Source organism: Molothrus aeneus, chromosome 1 (assembly GCF_037042795.1).
Source record: "Molothrus aeneus isolate 106 chromosome 1, BPBGC_Maene_1.0, whole genome shotgun sequence".
NCBI classification, from domain to species: Eukaryota; Metazoa; Chordata; class Aves; order Passeriformes; family Icteridae; genus Molothrus; species Molothrus aeneus.
Genome location: NC_089646.1, coordinates 15,500,219 through 15,518,778, shown reverse-complemented (window position 1 = coordinate 15,518,778; position 18,560 = coordinate 15,500,219). Strand labels below are relative to the sequence as shown.

The following is an 18,560-nucleotide window of genomic DNA, read 5'->3' as shown; positions in this document are numbered from 1 at the left end:
TTTGGGTTACTTCTTAGCTCATTCTTAAGGAAAATATTTTCTTTGGTATCTCTGTTAGACTATCTAGCAGTAAATTGGTTATGTCTTGGGTTTATTTGATTTGCAGCAGAGACACCCACAGTTCTGTAAACCAGATGTTGCTTTCAGTTTTCAGAAGGAGTTCTCCCTTGAAGATAAAGAAGAGCTTGTGAACAGCACAAAGGATATTGATGCTAATCTCTTAGCAGTACTTCCCAAAGGTAGGTAAGGGAGACATACTGTGAACACAAGTGGTAATTTAACAGCATGTGAAGTTTCATCTGTGCAAGTACAAGGCACAGTTAAGATCACTTTGGCACAGATGTTTTGTAAATGAGTTTTCCCTCTGAAGTGTGCATGAAGGGTGAAACAGGGGATGAGCCACAATGCTCTTTTATGAGACCTTCCTGCATCCCTGCTGCATAAAGTTCAGCTTTGTTTACCTGTTTCAGTAGGTTAGTAGTTGCAATCCAAAACTTCACAGAGTTTATTTTTACAGATAGATTAATCCTGAGTTCAAAAGTATTAACTTGAGTTGTTAAGAGTCACAGCTCTTTCCCGGCCCCTTTGGTGGTCGGTGCAGTCACTGTGCTTGCATGACCAATTGACTGCACTTGAATTTCTGTCTTGCATGCTAAAAGGCCTGCATTACATATGGAGTTTAGTCTGGGGGATATTTTGTATTTTCCAAACTTCTATCTTAGTCTGAGTAATTTCTGAAGAAAACAGCAGTTCCATCTTTATCATTTGATACAGTTGAGGCAGAGGCAAGAATTAATTCTCTTGAATTGACCCCCAAAGGGTGATATTTAACTGAAGAACTATGTGCAACTGGCACAAAGATGTTCCTTTCATTCAAGGATGTTATGGACATCAGAACTTGGATTAAAATTATGTGTGTGTATGTTCTGGTGGTATTTACTCTTTTCAGACAAGGCTATATGCACTAATTCCAACATAAAGGAACTGGCTTGCTCTTTTAATGTCATTTGCTGCAGAGTTCCTCTGGAAAGGAGCATTCTTCCAGCATAATATTTAAGTGCTATATAAGTGACATTCTTGCTTTTAAATATGATCATTACAGATATTCATATAGAAACATTGTTGGCAAAATGATGGAATAGAGTGAGGTGCATTTATGCAATACAGACTTCTGACAGCACCAGACAATAATAATCCATAGTCCCTCATTATTCCTTACACTTAGCCTTACAGTCATATGGCCAGTGACTTAACTGAGCCTTCACTTGAGAAACCTTATCTGTAAGTTGCTTCACAGTGAACTAATTTCTTTTCCAAGATGTTTCTATTTTTCAAAAAAATATTCTCATAATGAAGGCATCCTATTTGGTGTGTACCAGACTTAAGAAACAGTGCTGGGAGCTTTTGGTTGCATTCCGAGGGGACTACTTAAAAGTCCAGGGCTTTTTGAAAATCCAGGTTATTTTCTAGAGCCTAATTGTGATCCATGTTTGCATATGTTGAGAAATTGAAGGGATATATTTACTTTTTAACTGATACAGACTGAACTGAGGCCTGCAGTTGGGCATTGAACATGTCAATACACCTTTGCTGGCATAAACAGAAGATAAATGCTTTTCCAGTCTAGTTTTAAGACCATCACCTTTCCTGTTGTGGAGAGGAGGAAGTAGGAGTGAGGCTGTTAGGCTTTTCTATTCTGTTAAATTTTCCTCAAAATGAAAATGTGTGGTACCTGTGTTGCAACGGTTATTTACCATCTCTGAGAAATTAATCCTCTGGCAGGTTACCTTTTGATCCATGTCTACCCAGGCTTCACAAGCGTACATGCTCCCCCTCTATTATGAACTTTTGGAAGGCTTAATTGAGTTTTTACAGCTTCTGTATTGTAAAAAGAAGACAGCTGTCACATGGCTGCAGCTTTATTCACATGTCCCCTCTGCAGCTGTCAAAAAGGGCTTTCAGCATACCCATGTTCATATTCTGTAGCAGGTTTCTGAAAGATTTCTGAATATATATTACTATAAGAAATATTCCACCTTAATTTAAGGAGTTTTTAAAATATAAGATGCCCTCCAAATGTGCTTTTTGTATTTCATTCTGGGTCAACATATGGGACAATACTGTTTTTCCTAAATAAACATATTGCAAAGTAAATTTTGTTTTGAAGGATTACAGTTGCCAAAGTTAAGATGCCTCTTGACAGTTTACCTCAAAGGTGTCCTATCACAGCATCCTGCTCAACATCCTAAAATAAAGCCTCAAGTTCAGAGCTGTTTCTGAGCTGTGGCTGTTCTTCCTCTTGCCCTTAACTAACCAATGGTGCTTACAAAGTGTGTTGCCATGAAGTAATCTAGATAAGGAGCTTTTACTGTGAAATTAATTATTTTAAGCTTCTTAGTCTTTTCTTGTGTGCTGAATCAGATTTTTGTGCTACTTTTTAGGTAGAAGTGTTGCTGTTCTTCAGCGCTCCCATGGTGTTGCTTGTGATGGTCACATGGGAAAACATCCCATGGACAGATGGGAGCTGGCACCAACATACTCAAATTGTAAACTAAAAAGGAGAAACCTGGTCACCTAAATTTGCAAGGGCCAACCAGTGTCCTTGGGAGTGAAATGTCTCCAACTGGTTTTTATGTTTTGAAGTAAAATATTTTATTCATCAAAAAGAAACCTCTAGACTAGAAGATTTTCTTCATTTTGTCTTCTTTTGGTTTTGCTTTTTTTTGTGCTTCTTTTTCCCTCCTTACCAAAACAAGAATATTGCTGGAACTGCTTTCCCCAGAAAAAATTCTGCAGATGTTATGTCCAACCTAGCTGAAATTACTTCTGTAATCTCAGCCTTGGAAAAAGTGTAAGGCAGCATGGAGTAGTCCCATGCTATTTTTGTCCTGTGTTGTTTGGGGAGGTGTTTGGAGACATTTTTCATGAGACCAGAGCTCTTTTTAGGACTGCAAAGTGGTAGTAGAATCTCTGGAACTTCAGCTAGCATGTGGCAAGAGAGTGTTGAGTTAATGCTTTAGGAGTTCTTTGGATGTTCCACATTTCTTGTATGTGGACAACTTATAGTCAAGTTTCCTTTTCTGGGGGTGGGGAGAGAGAAGACTTTCACTAATAAATGAAGCTGTGCTTTAGAGATTTAGTAAAGCTTGTAAAAGACCTGTTCTCTGATGATGGTTTTGGTGACTGCACAAATTGGTGACTAGGGGAAAAAAAGGATCAGGATTTGGATGGAATGTGATTTGAGTAACTCTGAGCTCTGGTGGCCTTTGACTTGTCTGAAGACAGACAATTACAGGTTTTGCTTTGACAATGTTGTGTGTAAGTCTTTATGAGAAATCATTTCCTTTGGTGTGGATCTGAAATGAAGGCTGGTTTCAAATGGCTGATTCTGTTGCCAGCACAGCTTGAGTATACAGGGCAACAGTGGAAACCGCTCATGCATTGAGAGAAAAGTCTGTAAAAACACAGCATAAGGGCTCATCTTTGCTTTGGTGTTGGTTCAGGATCAGAATGTGTTAATTCTTGCTGATCCTGCACATTTTATCTGTAGTCCTACTTTCAGGCTTTTCAGCACGTAAGGTTGATGTGACAGTCAATGTCAACAGTATCTGTGAGGTGTGAGCACTGGTGTTTAGTACAGCAAACTTCCTGGATGAGTCAGCTCAGTGGAACCCTGACCAAGCCATGTATGTTAAGTTCTTGCAGTAGCAGGAAGGCAGAAAAGGTGCATCTGACCTTTAAAAGGGCGGTGTTTCAGTAATATTTATCTTCTAAGTATCTAGAGCAATGAGATCTGGTAGCAAGAGAATTAAGCTGATAGCTTTACCTCTGCAGTGGAACAATGTCAGCTAGACACTTCTGACTCATCAGGTGTTTCTGATGGCAATCTCTGCCAATTTAGCAGGCATAGGCTTTCACTTGCTTTAACTTTTGATCCCTGGGTCAACAGGGTTAGAGCCCCAGATGTGCATTGGCTCAAGAACAGGTGCACACAGCTTTCAGCACCACGTTTGCCAAGACCACAATGTGTGGATGTGCATGCTGTGTGTTAGGCGCACCCCACCCCAGTGCCCTGCTTCCCTGGACAGCCTGGGCAGTTTCTCTTCCTGGTGGTAAGAAGCCACACTGCACTTATCTGTGTAGCACTCACTGCTGCAGTGTGGTCTGCACATGCACATATGTGGGTATATATAGGGATTACTTCATCTACCGTGCCTCCCCTTGGTTCACTACAGTTTTGTGGACTGTGGCAGCTGTCTGCTGGCACTTAACACCAGCAAAGGGTTCAGGGGAAGAGAAGGAAAGTATGTGCAGTTAAAACTGCAAGGGAAAGTTAGCAAAGTAGCAATTGATTAACCATGCAAGAGTACCATGATGGTGCATGGTAATTTTCACTTCAGCAATGAGTCACTGGGATTCTTGGGATTTGATCAATATAAGGGTGTGGAAGAAAGTAAGGAAGAGGTCCTTACTTCTTCTCTTTAAATATGGTCAGTCCCTGACCTTTGAGTAGGCAGGGTAAGCAGACTTTCCATAATACCTGGTTTTGAAATGGGTTACTAGGACACATAAGTTTGACTTTAGCTAATCAAAATACAACTTGTCCAGTAGATCTTGAAACCTGCAGGGATGGGCATGGCAGATTTGGGATTAGCCTGGAAGTATGTGGAGGGGAGGAGTACTTGATGGTCACACCTATGTGCTTAATGCACTTTTGACAGCACAACCTTAATAAACTAGGAAAACAAGAGGAAAATGCTCATTTCCTCACAGAAGATATTTCAAACCACTGAACTTTATTTGACTGTTCCTTCTTATTCTAAAGCATTTTAGCAAGTTTCTGAAACTTACTGTTTTATAAGCTACATAATGTTTTGTTGTCTCAGTTTCAGAATTAAGAAAACTCTTTGAACCAAACAACCAAGATTTTTTGGAAATGAAAAGGTAAAGGAAAAAAAGTGTTTGGCCCATAAAACAAAACATACAGCTTGTTTTGTTACCTCCTCGTAGAAACTCTGCCCTCGAATCTTCAAGATGCCTGTTTTCACATTTTTCACATATTTTTCAGAAAAGAAAGAATAGCTAGGCGCTTAGAGGGAATTGAGAATGATGCACAGCCTATGCTCCTACAAAACTGCCCAGGATCAGTCACACACCGTTTGCTAGAGGAAGATACACCAAGATATATGCGAGCAACTGACCCATACAGCCCCCACCTAGGTAAGTGGCACATGGCAGGCCATATTGCAATGCTGAATTACTCCATGTATGCTACACTATCAGCCTAGAAGCTCTTCTACAGAAGAGCTCTGTCAGGTTGGTTGGGGTTTTTAATTTGCCTTTCAAATCTCCAGTTGTCTTACTTGAAAAATGTTGATTGTTCTTATTGCTTTAAAATAACTCTTTGAATTGAGAACTATTATTTATTAAAGAATTATTCCTAATACATATTTCTTAATTGTTTATGTCTCCTTTTGGAGACAAAAGTGCAAAAATATAATGTGTCTGTGCAGTCACTTTTATTTGTAAGAAAATGGAAAGCTTTTAGTTCAATCAGTTTGGTGGGTGGGGTACCTGGAGTTTTGGGAAGGACTTGCTCATATATGTTGCACTTTTGACAGGAAGATCAAATGAGGAGGAGGAAACTTCAGATTCTTCAGTAGAGAAACACCCCAGATCGTCCAGATACCGATCAGAAACCACGGGAGGTAATACAGAGCCCTTGTACAGTACAGCAAACATGGATATCCAGGAACTAGAGTCAAAAGCAGAGAGAATAGCTAGGTACAAGGCAGAGAGGCGACGCCAGCTGGCAGAAAAGTATGGATTAGCCCTTGAGTCTGATTTGGATTCTGACTACTCATCCAGATATACACGGGCAAGGAAAGATCCTGACAGCGTGGAAAGAAAGGGAGTGAAAAGTGAAAGGCAAGATGATGAAAACAAGGACTATGGCACCCTCTATTTTTCCAGGACTGAGACAAAGTCATCAAAAAGTGTGATTTCTGATTCCAAAGAGTACTCCAGCCGTGAAGATAAAGATGACCTCTCAAATGAAAAGGGTGTTAGAAAAGCAGATGACAGTGCCATTAGACAGGCTTCTGAGCCTTCAGCAACCTTGGATAGCTCTGTCTCCCTTTCCCTTTCTGGACGAGACTCTTCCTGCTATAATGAAGTGCCAATGCCACCAAAGCAAGGCCCCCGAGAGTCCCTCTCCTCACCCAAGCGGGCAGCCTCACCCACCCACTTGCAGAATGACCAGCCCTTGCACAGTAACAGCAGACAAAGGTAGGTATAACTTCTGTTTTTGGGTTTTTTTTCTGTAGATTCCTTTATCTCAATCAGCTTCTGCATCAGTGTCTACAGTATTAATGAGAATGTATTTATTACCCTTGAAGAATGTATTTAGTTGCTTTGGATGTCTCAGGCTGGATTAGTTGGGTTTATTGTATCACAGTGTGTGTCTAATACAAGGAAGTGGCTATGTATTTCTCTAATTAGCTGTGTCCTTGGTTTCACTTTATATTTATAGATTTTTTGCTAAAATTAGGCCCTTTGTGGAGAGGACATAAACTAGAAGTTGAAGGAGTTATGGTTCTAAATCCCCTTGGGTTTTGTTTTTTGGTTTTTTAATAACCTGTTAGAGCAAGTCTTTAATTTTCTTTCTTCTATACCTTGTAATTGTTGGCTGGGAGCTTCCAAATAGAGGCAAGCTGCTTCTCAGTGAAGATTTGACTATCTTTATGATGACTTCTGCCAAAATAAAACAGTTTGCAAACTTAAAAGCTGAAGAGTTATCTTGGGTCAGTTGAAATAATAGTTGATTTGTTTTCCTGATGTGAAAGTGTAAAAACACTTTTGAACTGTGGTACTCAATTTTTCAGATAATATCAGGCATTATATGTGCATGAAGGGGCAGAGGGGAGAGTTAAAATTTTATGCTGAATTGCTTTAGACTTGACAAATTTACTCTGGTAATAGGGTAACCAGATTCTTCCAGAAGGAAGAAAAAATTAGTTTCCACTAATTTTACATTACAATTTCTCAGTATGGTATAGAAATACTGTCAAATTCTTATGCTGACTGAAAATAATGCTTGACTAAGAATTATTTTAAAGTATGATTTTCTCTAAGTGTGAGTCTTTAATTTCTTGGTATGCGGATAGATAGAAAATAATAACTGCAAAACCTTAACTTAAAATGTTGCAACTAAAAATTATGTCAATGAGAACTTAATTTTATACATATGTGCATAATGCTGAACAGTGTTGACTATTTTTAAGAAACTGAGGTAGCTAGTGTTAGCTCAACCATTTATGCTTTCCATAGAGCACAAGAGCTTTTCCATTCCCAGTTGTGAGAAATCAGGAAAAAAAAGGAAAGACACCAACATGGATTAAAGAAGTGAATGCACAGTAGTGGGCAGAGACAGGTGTTTTGGGAAGAGTACAGGGACACTGCCCAGTTGTGTAGAGATGAGGTTAGGAGGGGCAAGGTGAAGCTGGAACTGAATTTGGCAAGGGATGCAAAGCATAGCAAGGACTTCTACAGGTATGTTAGCTGGATATGGAAGGTGAAAGCAAAACTGGTAACAATGATGAGGAGAAGGCTCAACTAGTTTTTTGCCTCAGCCTTCAATAGCAACCTCTCTTTCCACACCTCATGAGCGGGTGGACAGCAGGGTGGTGACTGGGGAAGCAAAGTCCCTTCCACTATAAGAACAAAATCATGCTCCTGACTGCCTGAGGAAACTGAACAATAATAAGGCTACAGGACCCAATTAAATTATCCTGGAGTCTTGAGGGAATTGCCTGATATATCTCCATGATATCTGAGCAGTCAGGTGAAGTCCCAAGTGACTGGAAAAAGGGAAACATTGCACGCATCTTTAAAAAGGGTAGAAAGGAGGATACTGGAAACTGCTGCCCTGTCAGCCTCACCTCTGTGCCTGGGAAGATCATGGAACAGATCCTCTCAGAAGCTATGCTAAGGTACATGGAGGACAGGAAGGTGATTCGAGACAGCCAGCACAGCTTCTTCAAGGCAAGTCCTGCCTGACCCATCTTGTGGCCTTCTATGGTTGAGTGACTACGTTAGGGGACAAGGGAAAGGCTACAGATGTCTCTGTCTGTGCTCCTGCTAGAGCACACAGTCCCCCCCAGAATCCTTCTCTCTAAATTGAAGAGCTGTGGATAGATTGTTCAGTAGATGAGGAATTGGTTGGACAGCTGCATCCAGGGAGTAGTGTTCAACAACTCAGAGTCCTGATGGACATCAGTGACAAGTGGTGTCCCTTAAGGCTCTCAGTGGGGACCAGGGTTATTTAATGTCTTCCTCAATGACATAAGGGGGTTGAGTGCACCCTCAGCAGTTTTGCAGATGACACCAGGATGAGTGGTGTGGTTGACACTCCTGAAGGATGGGATAATCACCCAGAGGGACATGGACAAGCTTGAGAAGTGGGGTCATCAGAGACTCCTGAGGGCTTTGGTAAGGCCAAGTGCAAAGTCCTGCACCTGGGCTGGGGCAAGCCCCAGTAGTACCAGTACAGGCTGGGGGTTGAAGGGATTGAGAGCAGCTCTGCCAAGAACTTCAGGGAACTGGTGGGTGAGGGGCTGCACACGAGCTGGCAATGTGCACCTGCAGCCCAGAAAGCTACATGGGTCCTGGGCCACATCAAAAGGATCATGGTCTGCAGGTTCAGAGAGGTGATTCTGCCCCCCAACATCACTCTCTTGAGATCTCACCTGGATTACTGTATCTGTAATCCTCAGCACAGGAAAGACATGAAGTGTTGGACCAAGTCCAGAAGAGAGCCACAAAAATAATCAGAGCCATGGGGTACGTTTCCTATGAGGAAAGGCCGAGGGAGTTGAGGTTGTTTAGCTTGGAGAAGAAAAGGCTCCAGGGAGATCTGATTTCAGCCTTTTAGTGCTGCAGGAGATGATTATAAGATTGGGACAGACTTTTTAACATGGACATTCCTCTTTTCTGATAGGAGAAGGAGCAATGGTTTTGCACTAAAAGAGGGGTAGATTGATGCTAGATATAAGGAAGACATTTTTTACAAGAAGGATGGTAAAACACTGGCACAGGTTGTCCAGAGAGAAGGTAGATGCCCCATCCCTGGAAGCATTCAGGGTGATGTTGAATGGGACTCTGAGCAACCTGGTCTAGTTGAAGTGTCCCCACTCATTGCAGAGAGATTGGACTAAATGCCCTTTAAAGGTCCCATCCAACTCAAACTATTCTGTGAGTAATAATATAATACAAATTGCTGACTGCATTATTTCTAATTTCAGTTTTTTTTCTGGATGAGGCTTGGGTAGTATTTGCATAAAACAAATTTCCCCTAATTGCTGTCTCTCTTTTGAAGGAAACCATTTGCACCCACCAAGATGTGGTGTAGTACTTAAAGCAGCCAAGAGCTTAAATGTGGGATTTGGTCTCTTGTTTGGATACACATGTAAGCAGTAGCTGGTATTTTAAAGGCCATGTTGCCAAGAGCCCATTCTTTAATATGCCTGACACTTTCAGTGCCAGTGTGTACTCCCTGATATGATATTCAGAGATGTGAGAATAACCTCTCTGAAACTCTTGTCCCTGATTCTGAGTGGTAAAAAAGTCATTGTGTCCATGCAGTCCATTTAAAGTTACTCTGTGGTGGTCCCTATAAAGCTATTTGCACAAGAGAAAAAAAGGCTCACTTCAGTTGTTCAGGTGACTGCTGTTCTGAAGTCAGTTCCACGTTATATACAGGCTATAAAATCGGTTTCATTAAATTTAAATTTCCTGAGTTTAAATTGGAAAATAAATGCAGCTCACTTTGGAATATATATGAAAGCTTTTGTGCCTTCAGTACTAAGATTTAATAATTAATCCAGTTACCCATCATGAGAAGGTATCATTTGACATTGTCTGCATTTGGCTCCTGAAATGGCTGATTAAATTCAAAATATGGCTTGCGTTCTTCTGATTGCACTCTTCAAAGGATGAATGATCAAGTACAAATAATTACTGCTTGGGCCGTGCCCACTATAAAATTGTGCCAAAGTACACATTAAAAGAGAAGGAAGTTCCTGTGCTTCAAAACAATTCCAGCTAGCTGCTTCTAGTCAGCTTCTGTGAAAAGGTTTTCCCTCCTCTTTGGTCAGTTCCGTTAGGGATTCAAAAACATTGGAAAACAGAAGGTGTTTCAACAGTTGGTGTTTGCTGTTCTAAGATAGATTTGGATTCAATGACAACAGTAGGTGAGTTCTCAAATTTAAACTTACTTGCATCAAATACACTGTTATCTCCAGAAGAGTTGTTGATTTAACCTTTTCCAACTATTTTTCAGAAAAGAGTAGTTAAGAAAAATTGAAGTGTATGACCTGGAGCTTAATTTGGGGGTGTTATCCCAAATGGCTCTTCTCCAATGGAGAAGTTCTTTCATAAGTAGTGGAAAGCATCCTAGATGCTTGTCACCTCTAGGGAGTGAGTTTGTAAACATTAATGTGGCAGGACTGGCTGTGCTTGCAAGGTTAAAAGTACTTGATGTGTTCTACTGTTGCTGGGGGATTGTAGGCGAAGGTGAACATTAGGAAAGTTTTTGAGAAACTTTATGTAGGAAGCCTGCAAACAGCCTTTCTTGCACTGCTGCAGAGCTTTAAAAAGCTCTTCTTTCTTTTTATGCTTTCAACTGTAAAATGTGAACAGAGTAAAGTCAAGGCAAGATTAAATTAGGGGTCACTTTTTTCTTTAAGTTTTTCCTTTGCCAAGTCACCCAGTAGCACAGTGACTTTGACTTGTGCTAACCAGGTGGGCATTTCTGAAGCTCTGTGATACAGGGTTACAAGAGGACCTGAGAATTTCTTAGGAAATATGATGTAGCATTATGAAATTTTCACTTCATTAAATTCCTATTGCTCCTTTGTTTTGGTTGCAGCCGTCTTTACCACTTTAAATCACAAATTAAAGGAATGGTTTTAACAGCTTTTACAAATGTCCTTACACAAACTGATCCACAATGGCAAATGCAAATATAAGGTTGTGTAGTTGCTTTCACTTCTCAATTTTTGGACAATGTGCACTTGGTAAAGTTACCTCTGCAGAATCTTTACCACTTAGTATACTTTGTATATGTTTGTGGGATTATATAATAATTTCTTTCCCAGTTTATCACCTTTGAATTGGACTAGTGTGCATTGCTTTTGTTTTCTAGAACTGTCCTCTGCAACTGAATAATCAAAATTAAGAAGCAGTGGGGAAGGGAGATGGGGAGAAATAATGGGAGCATGTATTGAGATCTCAGAAATTACCTGAAGTTCTGTTTTCTGTAGTAGTGCAGGGAAAGCAAAACCTGAATGGTTTCTTCAGAAAGATTCGGAAGGGGACACACCTTCACTTATCAGCTGGCCCTCCAGGTATCATAAAGCATAGCTGTGTGGCTAACAATCAGACTGCAAACCCTCCCTTCCTTCCTTTTACTATCTACATTTAACACTTGCCTTTAATTTTCCTTTAACAGCAGCAAGTAAGAAAGTGAGGTTTTTGTGAATAAAAAGCCTGTGAAACTTTTCTGAAGCATCTGCTTTTATTCTAACTTAGAACCAATTGGTATTTTGGTGAAGAAGTAAAAATTCCCCAAGCTTCTTCCACAGCTACTATCATTCTGGTTTCCACTAGATTTTATAACTTCTTATTTCATTTTGTGCTCTGCAAACCAGCGTATTTTTTACTGTACACCCTTCCATCTTAGCATTCCCTACAAGTAAATCCTTAAATTCCAAAGGAGATGGTACAAGAGAAGTAAGAAAAAAATTACATGGAAAAGTAAAACAAAATCATGATCAAAGCTACAGGCAGCTGCTTTCTCCTGGTTTGGTAACATGTACAGTAAGCCCACCATGAAAAGCATTGCAGGAAGACTGTTTTTATGTTCTTGGTTAAAGTAATACCTATAACCCAGTACTAACATTGGTGTGGATGCTCTGGAGAATGCTTGATACATGTAATTCAAAGCATATTTCTTCAGATTTAATACACTTTATGTGCTTAAGTAACTTTCCCTGACAAGTGCATCAATCTTGAGAGGTAAGAAGCACCAAAATGTTAGAAAGAGTGGTGTTTCAAATAACTTTGGATATCCTGAATTATTCTCTTAGATAATTTGCCTGTTTTCCCCCCTAAGTCTTACTTTTTTCTTTTTTCTTAATGATGTAAACTCCAAAAAGTCTGTTGGTACCAAGCCTGGAATTGCACATTACTTTGAGCTGGATTACTTACTTTCAAACAGTAGTTTCCTAGCTTGACTCTCTCTCTTTCCTGAAAACTAAAATTATTTTTTTCATACCCATTTGGGACGGGAGGAAGTACAGGGCTTTCATTTTTCATACTGTGTGTTTTATCTGCAGACACTCACCCTGTGAGGTGTCTGAGCCTTGGTGAGGCTGTGAAAGTGCTGGAGAGCTTTACCTGCAGCAGTAGCCCCAGTGCAAAGGCTGCCCCTGGCTGCACATGCTTTCCTCCCACTGTGCTGCTGTATTCCATTTAGAAAGGTTAAATAAAACTCTGGCTTGCATGGATGTTGCACAAGTCCAGAGGTGTTTCTAGAAAACACACTGAAGCAAGGTAACTTTTGGGAACAAGTGTTTTTGTTGCAAGTTTTGCATGTTAGAATGTAATGAAACATTTTAAATCAGAATGTCTGTTTCAGTTTTTAAATGCCTTTTTCCCTGCAAGCTCTATGAAAAGCAACAGCCATGCCATAGTTTTGCTTTCGGGTTTAGGACTTGCCCTTTCAATGTTTTTATTCACTTACTGAAACAGGTTACACTACATGTGATTTTTCAGATGTCTTAAATGATACACAAAAACACGAGTAAACCAGTCTCTGGCAAAATATCTGAAGGGCTAGGTGGAGATAACATGTTTTTTTCACCCCTTTCCCCAATGCAACAACGTCTTGGTGTGATGCAAGCTTCCCAGTGTTTAGACATCTTCAGACATCTGACTGCATACACAACTGCCAGTAGAATTTGCAATTTCAGGCTGAACCCAACACTCTGATAATATAAAAAGCAGTTTTGATCATCTTGTTTGTTTGAGACTATGGGTATGTGCTGTTTGGCAAACGCACTTGTGATCTCATGAGAACATGCTGTATGTTCCCAGAGCTTGCACAGTTACCTTCTCAGGAGTCGTGCATGTCCATGGCCCCTGAATCACTTGATTGTTTTTGGGCAGTATTACTGCTAAGACCTGGGGGAAGGAAGGGGTTGCATCATAAGATTGCTTTATTTTAATGCTTTTTTTTTATTTTACTACAATGTTGCTGTCTGTACCCACAGTAGGTGTCTATGTTCCTTTCCAGATTGGGTATTGCTGTTCACAGCTTTAATCCTTTTTCTTTCTTAAAGAGTAAAAGTTAGAGAGAAATTGGTGAAAGAGGAAAGTGCTCGTGGAAGCCCTGAACTTGTCACAGACACAGTATCTCAGAGAAAATCCCATCCAGTGCCAGCCCACTACATGCCTCTTCAGACAGAAACGTCTGCCTTTGATAGGGTTCAAAATCAGCCCGTCAGTTCCGTCCGCCAGCCAATCCATGGCTATATCCAGCCTGCTGGCATTGCTCACACAGCTCAGCTGATGGCAGCAGAAGAACCAGCAAACAGCCCTGCTGGCAGCCTCCTCCCCTCAGACACAAAGTCCTCAGCTGCCACTGCCTCGGAGAGCGAAAAGAATGAAGCACCCGGTTACGGAGCAAAACCTGCTGGAGAAGATTCCTTGGAGGAGGAACAGGCTTCCAAAGGCAGAAGGCCCATTCTGCCATCTGAGATTCGCAAGCAAGGGAAGAACCACGAAGGCCTCTTTGGCGGAGGAGAGCTGGAGACCCCTGTAGGGAGCTCCTCCTTTGCAAGCAAGCCGAAAGTTAACTCAGAAGTTCAGAGGGAGTTGGAATGCAGTAAGAGGCAGGCCCCAGAGCAGCAGTATAAGACCCCTGAGAACGTAGAAAGGAGTGAAGCTGTCATGTACATACAGAGCGGATCTGTACTGCAGCCTGACAAGGCAAAGGCTCCTGTTTGGAAAGTGTCAACAAAGCATAAGGTCCTGACTCGCTCCATGTCTGACTATACTGTGACTACTAAGCTAGAACCTTTTAAAAGTAAGGAGAGCATGGAAGCAAATCCACCAAATGGTGAGATTGGCATGGTTGACACAAAAGTCTCTGTTGCCCAGCTCCGTAATGTCTTTCTGGAGTCTGCTAATGCCAACAAGAAAACGGAACTGTAGGTGACATTTCACTCGTATTTTCGTGTGAAACTTGCACGTCCTTGGCAAAATTACACCCACTCAACAGCAGTTGTTGTTCGGCACTTAAAGCACACAGCTTAGCTCTCACCAGAGTGTACTGGAGGCTGAGATGGTTTGAACCCTGCTTTTGTGCTTCTGCTTGCTAGTGCGAGTTGTGATATGGGGTAGCTGGAATGTGTTCGTCTGCATGGACCCGGAGGAGCATGCAGAGTGGTCTCTGGGGAGTTTTGAGATGCTTACATCTATGTTTTACTTCTCTCTCCTATTTTCTTTCCTATGCGCTCTCTGTCGTGCGATTTGAAAGCGAGTCTCGGTTTGAGATGTCGGCAGCAGGTAGTACTGTGTCTGCCAATGGGGACCGTGGGCCACGAAAGGCGAGGCGATATTTTACTCCTGGTGAAAATAGAAAGACTTCTGAGAGATTTAAAACTCAACCTATAACATCAGCAGAACGAAAGGAGACAGATAGGTAGGCACGTACGTAGCTCTGTGTAGCATTCTGGAGCCGGTGGATATTAACAAGGCTGGGACAAGATTTGTCCATATATTAGAATAAACATTTTCAAGGTTATTGTTTGTCTTTAAAAAACAATTTATTGTAGCTTCTTACAAAATGAAATCTAAACCCCTCCCCCCAACAAAACCAATTTTGTTGCAAATTCCTCCCATTTGAAATAGTGAACAGTGAATCATCATAAAGTAGGTGTTTGGTTCGACTGTTAAATGCTTTTGGTTTCACATAAAGGGTTTCCTTTCCATCTACTCTGCTCTATCATTTACTCTCTTTGTAAACCACCAAAGGTACCTTTTTATGTTAAAAAGCTGGTAGCAAATCATAGACATTTATTTTCTGCAAGGTGAACTAGAAATAATTTTCCTTGACTATATTTAAGTTTGGCTGCAATTGCTTGCATTTATGCTTTATTAAAGGATGTTCCCAAGTGGACACTGCTGAAACTTGAAAAACAGATAAATTTTCCTGCTACTTCAGATTGAATTTGAATTTCATTTTTGATGTCTTGTTTCCAGCTAACTTTTTTCTGTTTGATAATTTTTCACTAGGTCAATTTTGTATGCAGAAATACCAACTGCTGACGGTATGTTGCTGTACTGTTTTCCAAGGAAGAAATGGGCTTTGATGTGTTTTATTTTGTTTTAACTAAAGAACTGTTTGATAATAAAAACAAAATCCACTTAAAAATATCTTTACCTATGATATGTAGTTGAAATACCCCTTTTCCTTGGGCCATATCTACTACAGACTTGATTTCAATCTCATTTTCAGCCCGAAAGTCTGTCTGTGGATACCAAACTTCAAATGGAAGTCAAGTGGAGAATGGCTTGAAACTTTTCTATATAGTTGGGGTTGGATTTTATCCTAATTTAGACAATAAATAAGCTAGTTGTTGGGAAAAAAAATTAATCATCGGTCAGTTTTAATTACTGGTCTAGGACTTATAATTTAAAGAAAGCCTGTAGTATATTATGAAACTGATGTTGCTTACTTGGTTTTTGGCTAAGGAAGTTGCAAAATGCAGGTTATTAAATTACAGAATTCAGTCTGCCATCTTGCTCTCTTTCCCTCTTGTCACCCTTGGCAAGTCTGGCACAAATTAAGTAGGTAATCTCATGAGTAGCTATATTTAGATTTAATGCCTTATGCTATTTGAAAGCTGATATTCCTTGCAGCTCTGAGATGCTGGCTCTTGGATCTGGAGGATGCTGATTTCAGCTCCTGAGGATACCAATTTAGCCTCTGAGAAATGTGGACACAAGGGGGTAATCAGAATGGGCAGCTAGTAGAAGATAGATGTTCAGTTCTCTTCACTCACCCTTAAGGCAGTCTTTATTTTCTTGGTCCATGTGTTTTCATAGACTGATGCAATAAGTTTGGTTATTCATCAAATGTTGTTTAGATAGTTTGAAAGGACTTGAACTGTCCTGAAGACAAGTCTTTTTTTGCAAATTGTGTTAGACTCCATGTCAGACTGTATTGCTCATTTGATGCAATACATGTAAAAACAGCTGAAGTTTACACAGCTGTGTTCACAATAAGTTTTTTTTTTAAATGTGAGAAACAGCCAGCTTATTTGCTGGTTTGTAATTATTCATATTAAAAAATATTGCTCTTAATATGAGATTGATTCATTATGTTCAGCCTCCTTTTTTTTTTCTTTGTGTAGATGAAGAAAAATTGGATGACCGAGCTAAACTGAGTGTGGCTGCAAAGAGACTCCTTTTTAGAGTGAGTATTGCATTTCAAATAGAAGATGCTGAAGGAACCCAAAGTGCATTAGAATGAAGTATAATGCAGTTAACCAAGTTCAAGATACATAACTTTTGTTTTTTACTTCATTCCCTACCTACACAGACCTGTTGCCTGCCTTAAGAGTGTCATTTAGGGAGAAGTGTGTAGTTAGTTTTAACTCCATGGTGCATACTGTGAGGTTGCATCTTGCTTCTAATTCAGAGATGGGCATTTGGGAACTTCACTGATGTGCATGCAAGAAATCTAAGGATAAAGTATTGTTTCAGAACTTTTCTTCCATGGTTTTAATTATGACATATGTCCTGTTAGGAAATGGAAAAATCATTTGAAATGAAAAATATTCCCAAACCACCGAGCAGAAGTTCGGCAGTGGAGCGGAGGCTGCGGCGCTTGCAGGACAGGTCTCACACCCAGCCCATCACCAGTGAGGAGGTGGTCATTGCAGCCACGTAAGTCTGCTGTTGGCTCTACCCCTGGCTCCTGCTTTCAAACCTGGAATAAGCTCCATATCTGTGGTGCTTATAACTTTGTAGCGAGGAAAACATTTATATATATATATTGCTAAGGGCCTTGAGAGCCACAGGGGAAACTATATTGAAATTCCTTTTTAAATGTAGAGGGACTAGTAAAGCATAACTTGTATGAACTGTAATTTGGCAGGAAGTTTAGGAACCTGTGGATTAGGTAAACGAGATTAATCATAGCATTGTTTCATAACCCAAATGAATAAGATAGTTTGTGCTGAGGGAAATCTGCACAATTTCTTTTGGAATGTATATGTATTGGGGAAAACTTTTTACACCCTGAAATCTCAAAGGTAGTTTTTGGAAATGCTTTTCTTGCACTATACTCGTATATCATGACATTTTCCTGAAAAAGGGAAAATCATTTTGGGGGGGGGGGAAATTAAACAATGGTGAATTGAATGGATGTTCACCTAATGGTCAGATGTTAACTTACTTCATGGGTTAAGAATAACTTCAAGAGACAGCCTGTTTGCTCCTCTAGGTCTTTAGTTCTTTCAAGATACTTGTAATTACTTTGCAAATGTCACAGCAGATAACTCAGTTAATTAAAAATGGTTGCTGTTTGGTTTTTTTCTGTTTTGTTTTGGTTTGGTCTTTTCTGTAGTTAACACTTAATGTATTGCTTTTCTTAATGCTTTTTCTTCTCTCTCCCTGTGAATTTTCCCTCCTTGGCAATTCTTTAAAGTGAAACTACCCCTGCTTCACGTTCTGTGAATACCCACACAGTAGTGACAAGAGTACCTAGTCCCACTGTAGTTAAGAGCACTGTACAACCTACCAGGTACTGGGGGGGTAAACATGCATGTTACATGGAGCACAAGATTCCTCAATAGCAGATGCATCTTTAAAGTCTTGAATGCCTTTTCAATGTGTCAAGTGAATACTTGTTTCAAGAATATTTAAAACATTCGTCAACTTCATTTATGTTTGCATGATAAAGCAATGCAGCTTTTTTTTGTCAAGCGTCTGTTTTCAGGACCCTTCTAACCACACTTAACCTGTTGTAGAAGCTTATTCTTCTTCTGAAAGAAATTAATTTGCATGTGAGCAAACATAGCAGAACCTTCTTTGCTTTTGTAATTTTTTGTATGGTAATATCATCCTAAGATGAAAATAGCACAGCTGAGTGCTTGATTTCACAGGCAGTACATGTCCTTTGTCTGTCTCTACATGTATTTTTTTAGCTTGCAAAATTAAAGGAAATATAAGAAATTGCACCACCTATAGGTAAAGTTGCAGAATACTGTTCTGAATGAGAGAATTTTAGCAGAGACCGTGACAGAAAAAAAATAGTTAGAGAATACTACTAATTCCTTAAATGTGAAAGAAGTTGAACAATAAAATATTTTATAGTAAACATGAATAAAATACATTATTGTAGAGACAAATGCAGTTACAGCTTTTATGAATCAATATGTCTGCCTTCAGCATTGGTCAATTTTCAAAATCAAAGGACTCTGTTTCAAAAC

General features: G+C 40.0%; 1 protein-coding gene across 1 annotated transcript in view; it reads left to right on the top strand.

Annotated features, from left to right (window-relative positions):
• The first annotated feature begins 216 nt into the window (after positions 1-216).
• SVIL (supervillin) overlaps positions 217-18,560 on the top strand; it is a 59,746-nt gene continuing 41,402 nt past the window's right edge. Inside the window, exons 1-10 of the mRNA XM_066551858.1 lie at positions 217-239; positions 4,887-4,944; positions 5,069-5,220; positions 5,622-6,288; positions 11,325-11,405; positions 14,600-14,764; positions 15,358-15,392; positions 16,479-16,540; positions 16,874-17,013; positions 17,777-17,872. Coding sequence (XP_066407955.1) covers positions 4,937-4,944; positions 5,069-5,220; positions 5,622-6,288; positions 11,325-11,405; positions 14,600-14,764; positions 15,358-15,392; positions 16,479-16,540; positions 16,874-17,013; positions 17,777-17,872 — 1,406 coding nt within the window. The 5' untranslated portion in view covers positions 217-239; positions 4,887-4,936. The remainder of the gene's footprint in view (positions 240-4,886; positions 4,945-5,068; positions 5,221-5,621; positions 6,289-11,324; positions 11,406-14,599; positions 14,765-15,357; positions 15,393-16,478; positions 16,541-16,873; positions 17,014-17,776; positions 17,873-18,560) is intronic.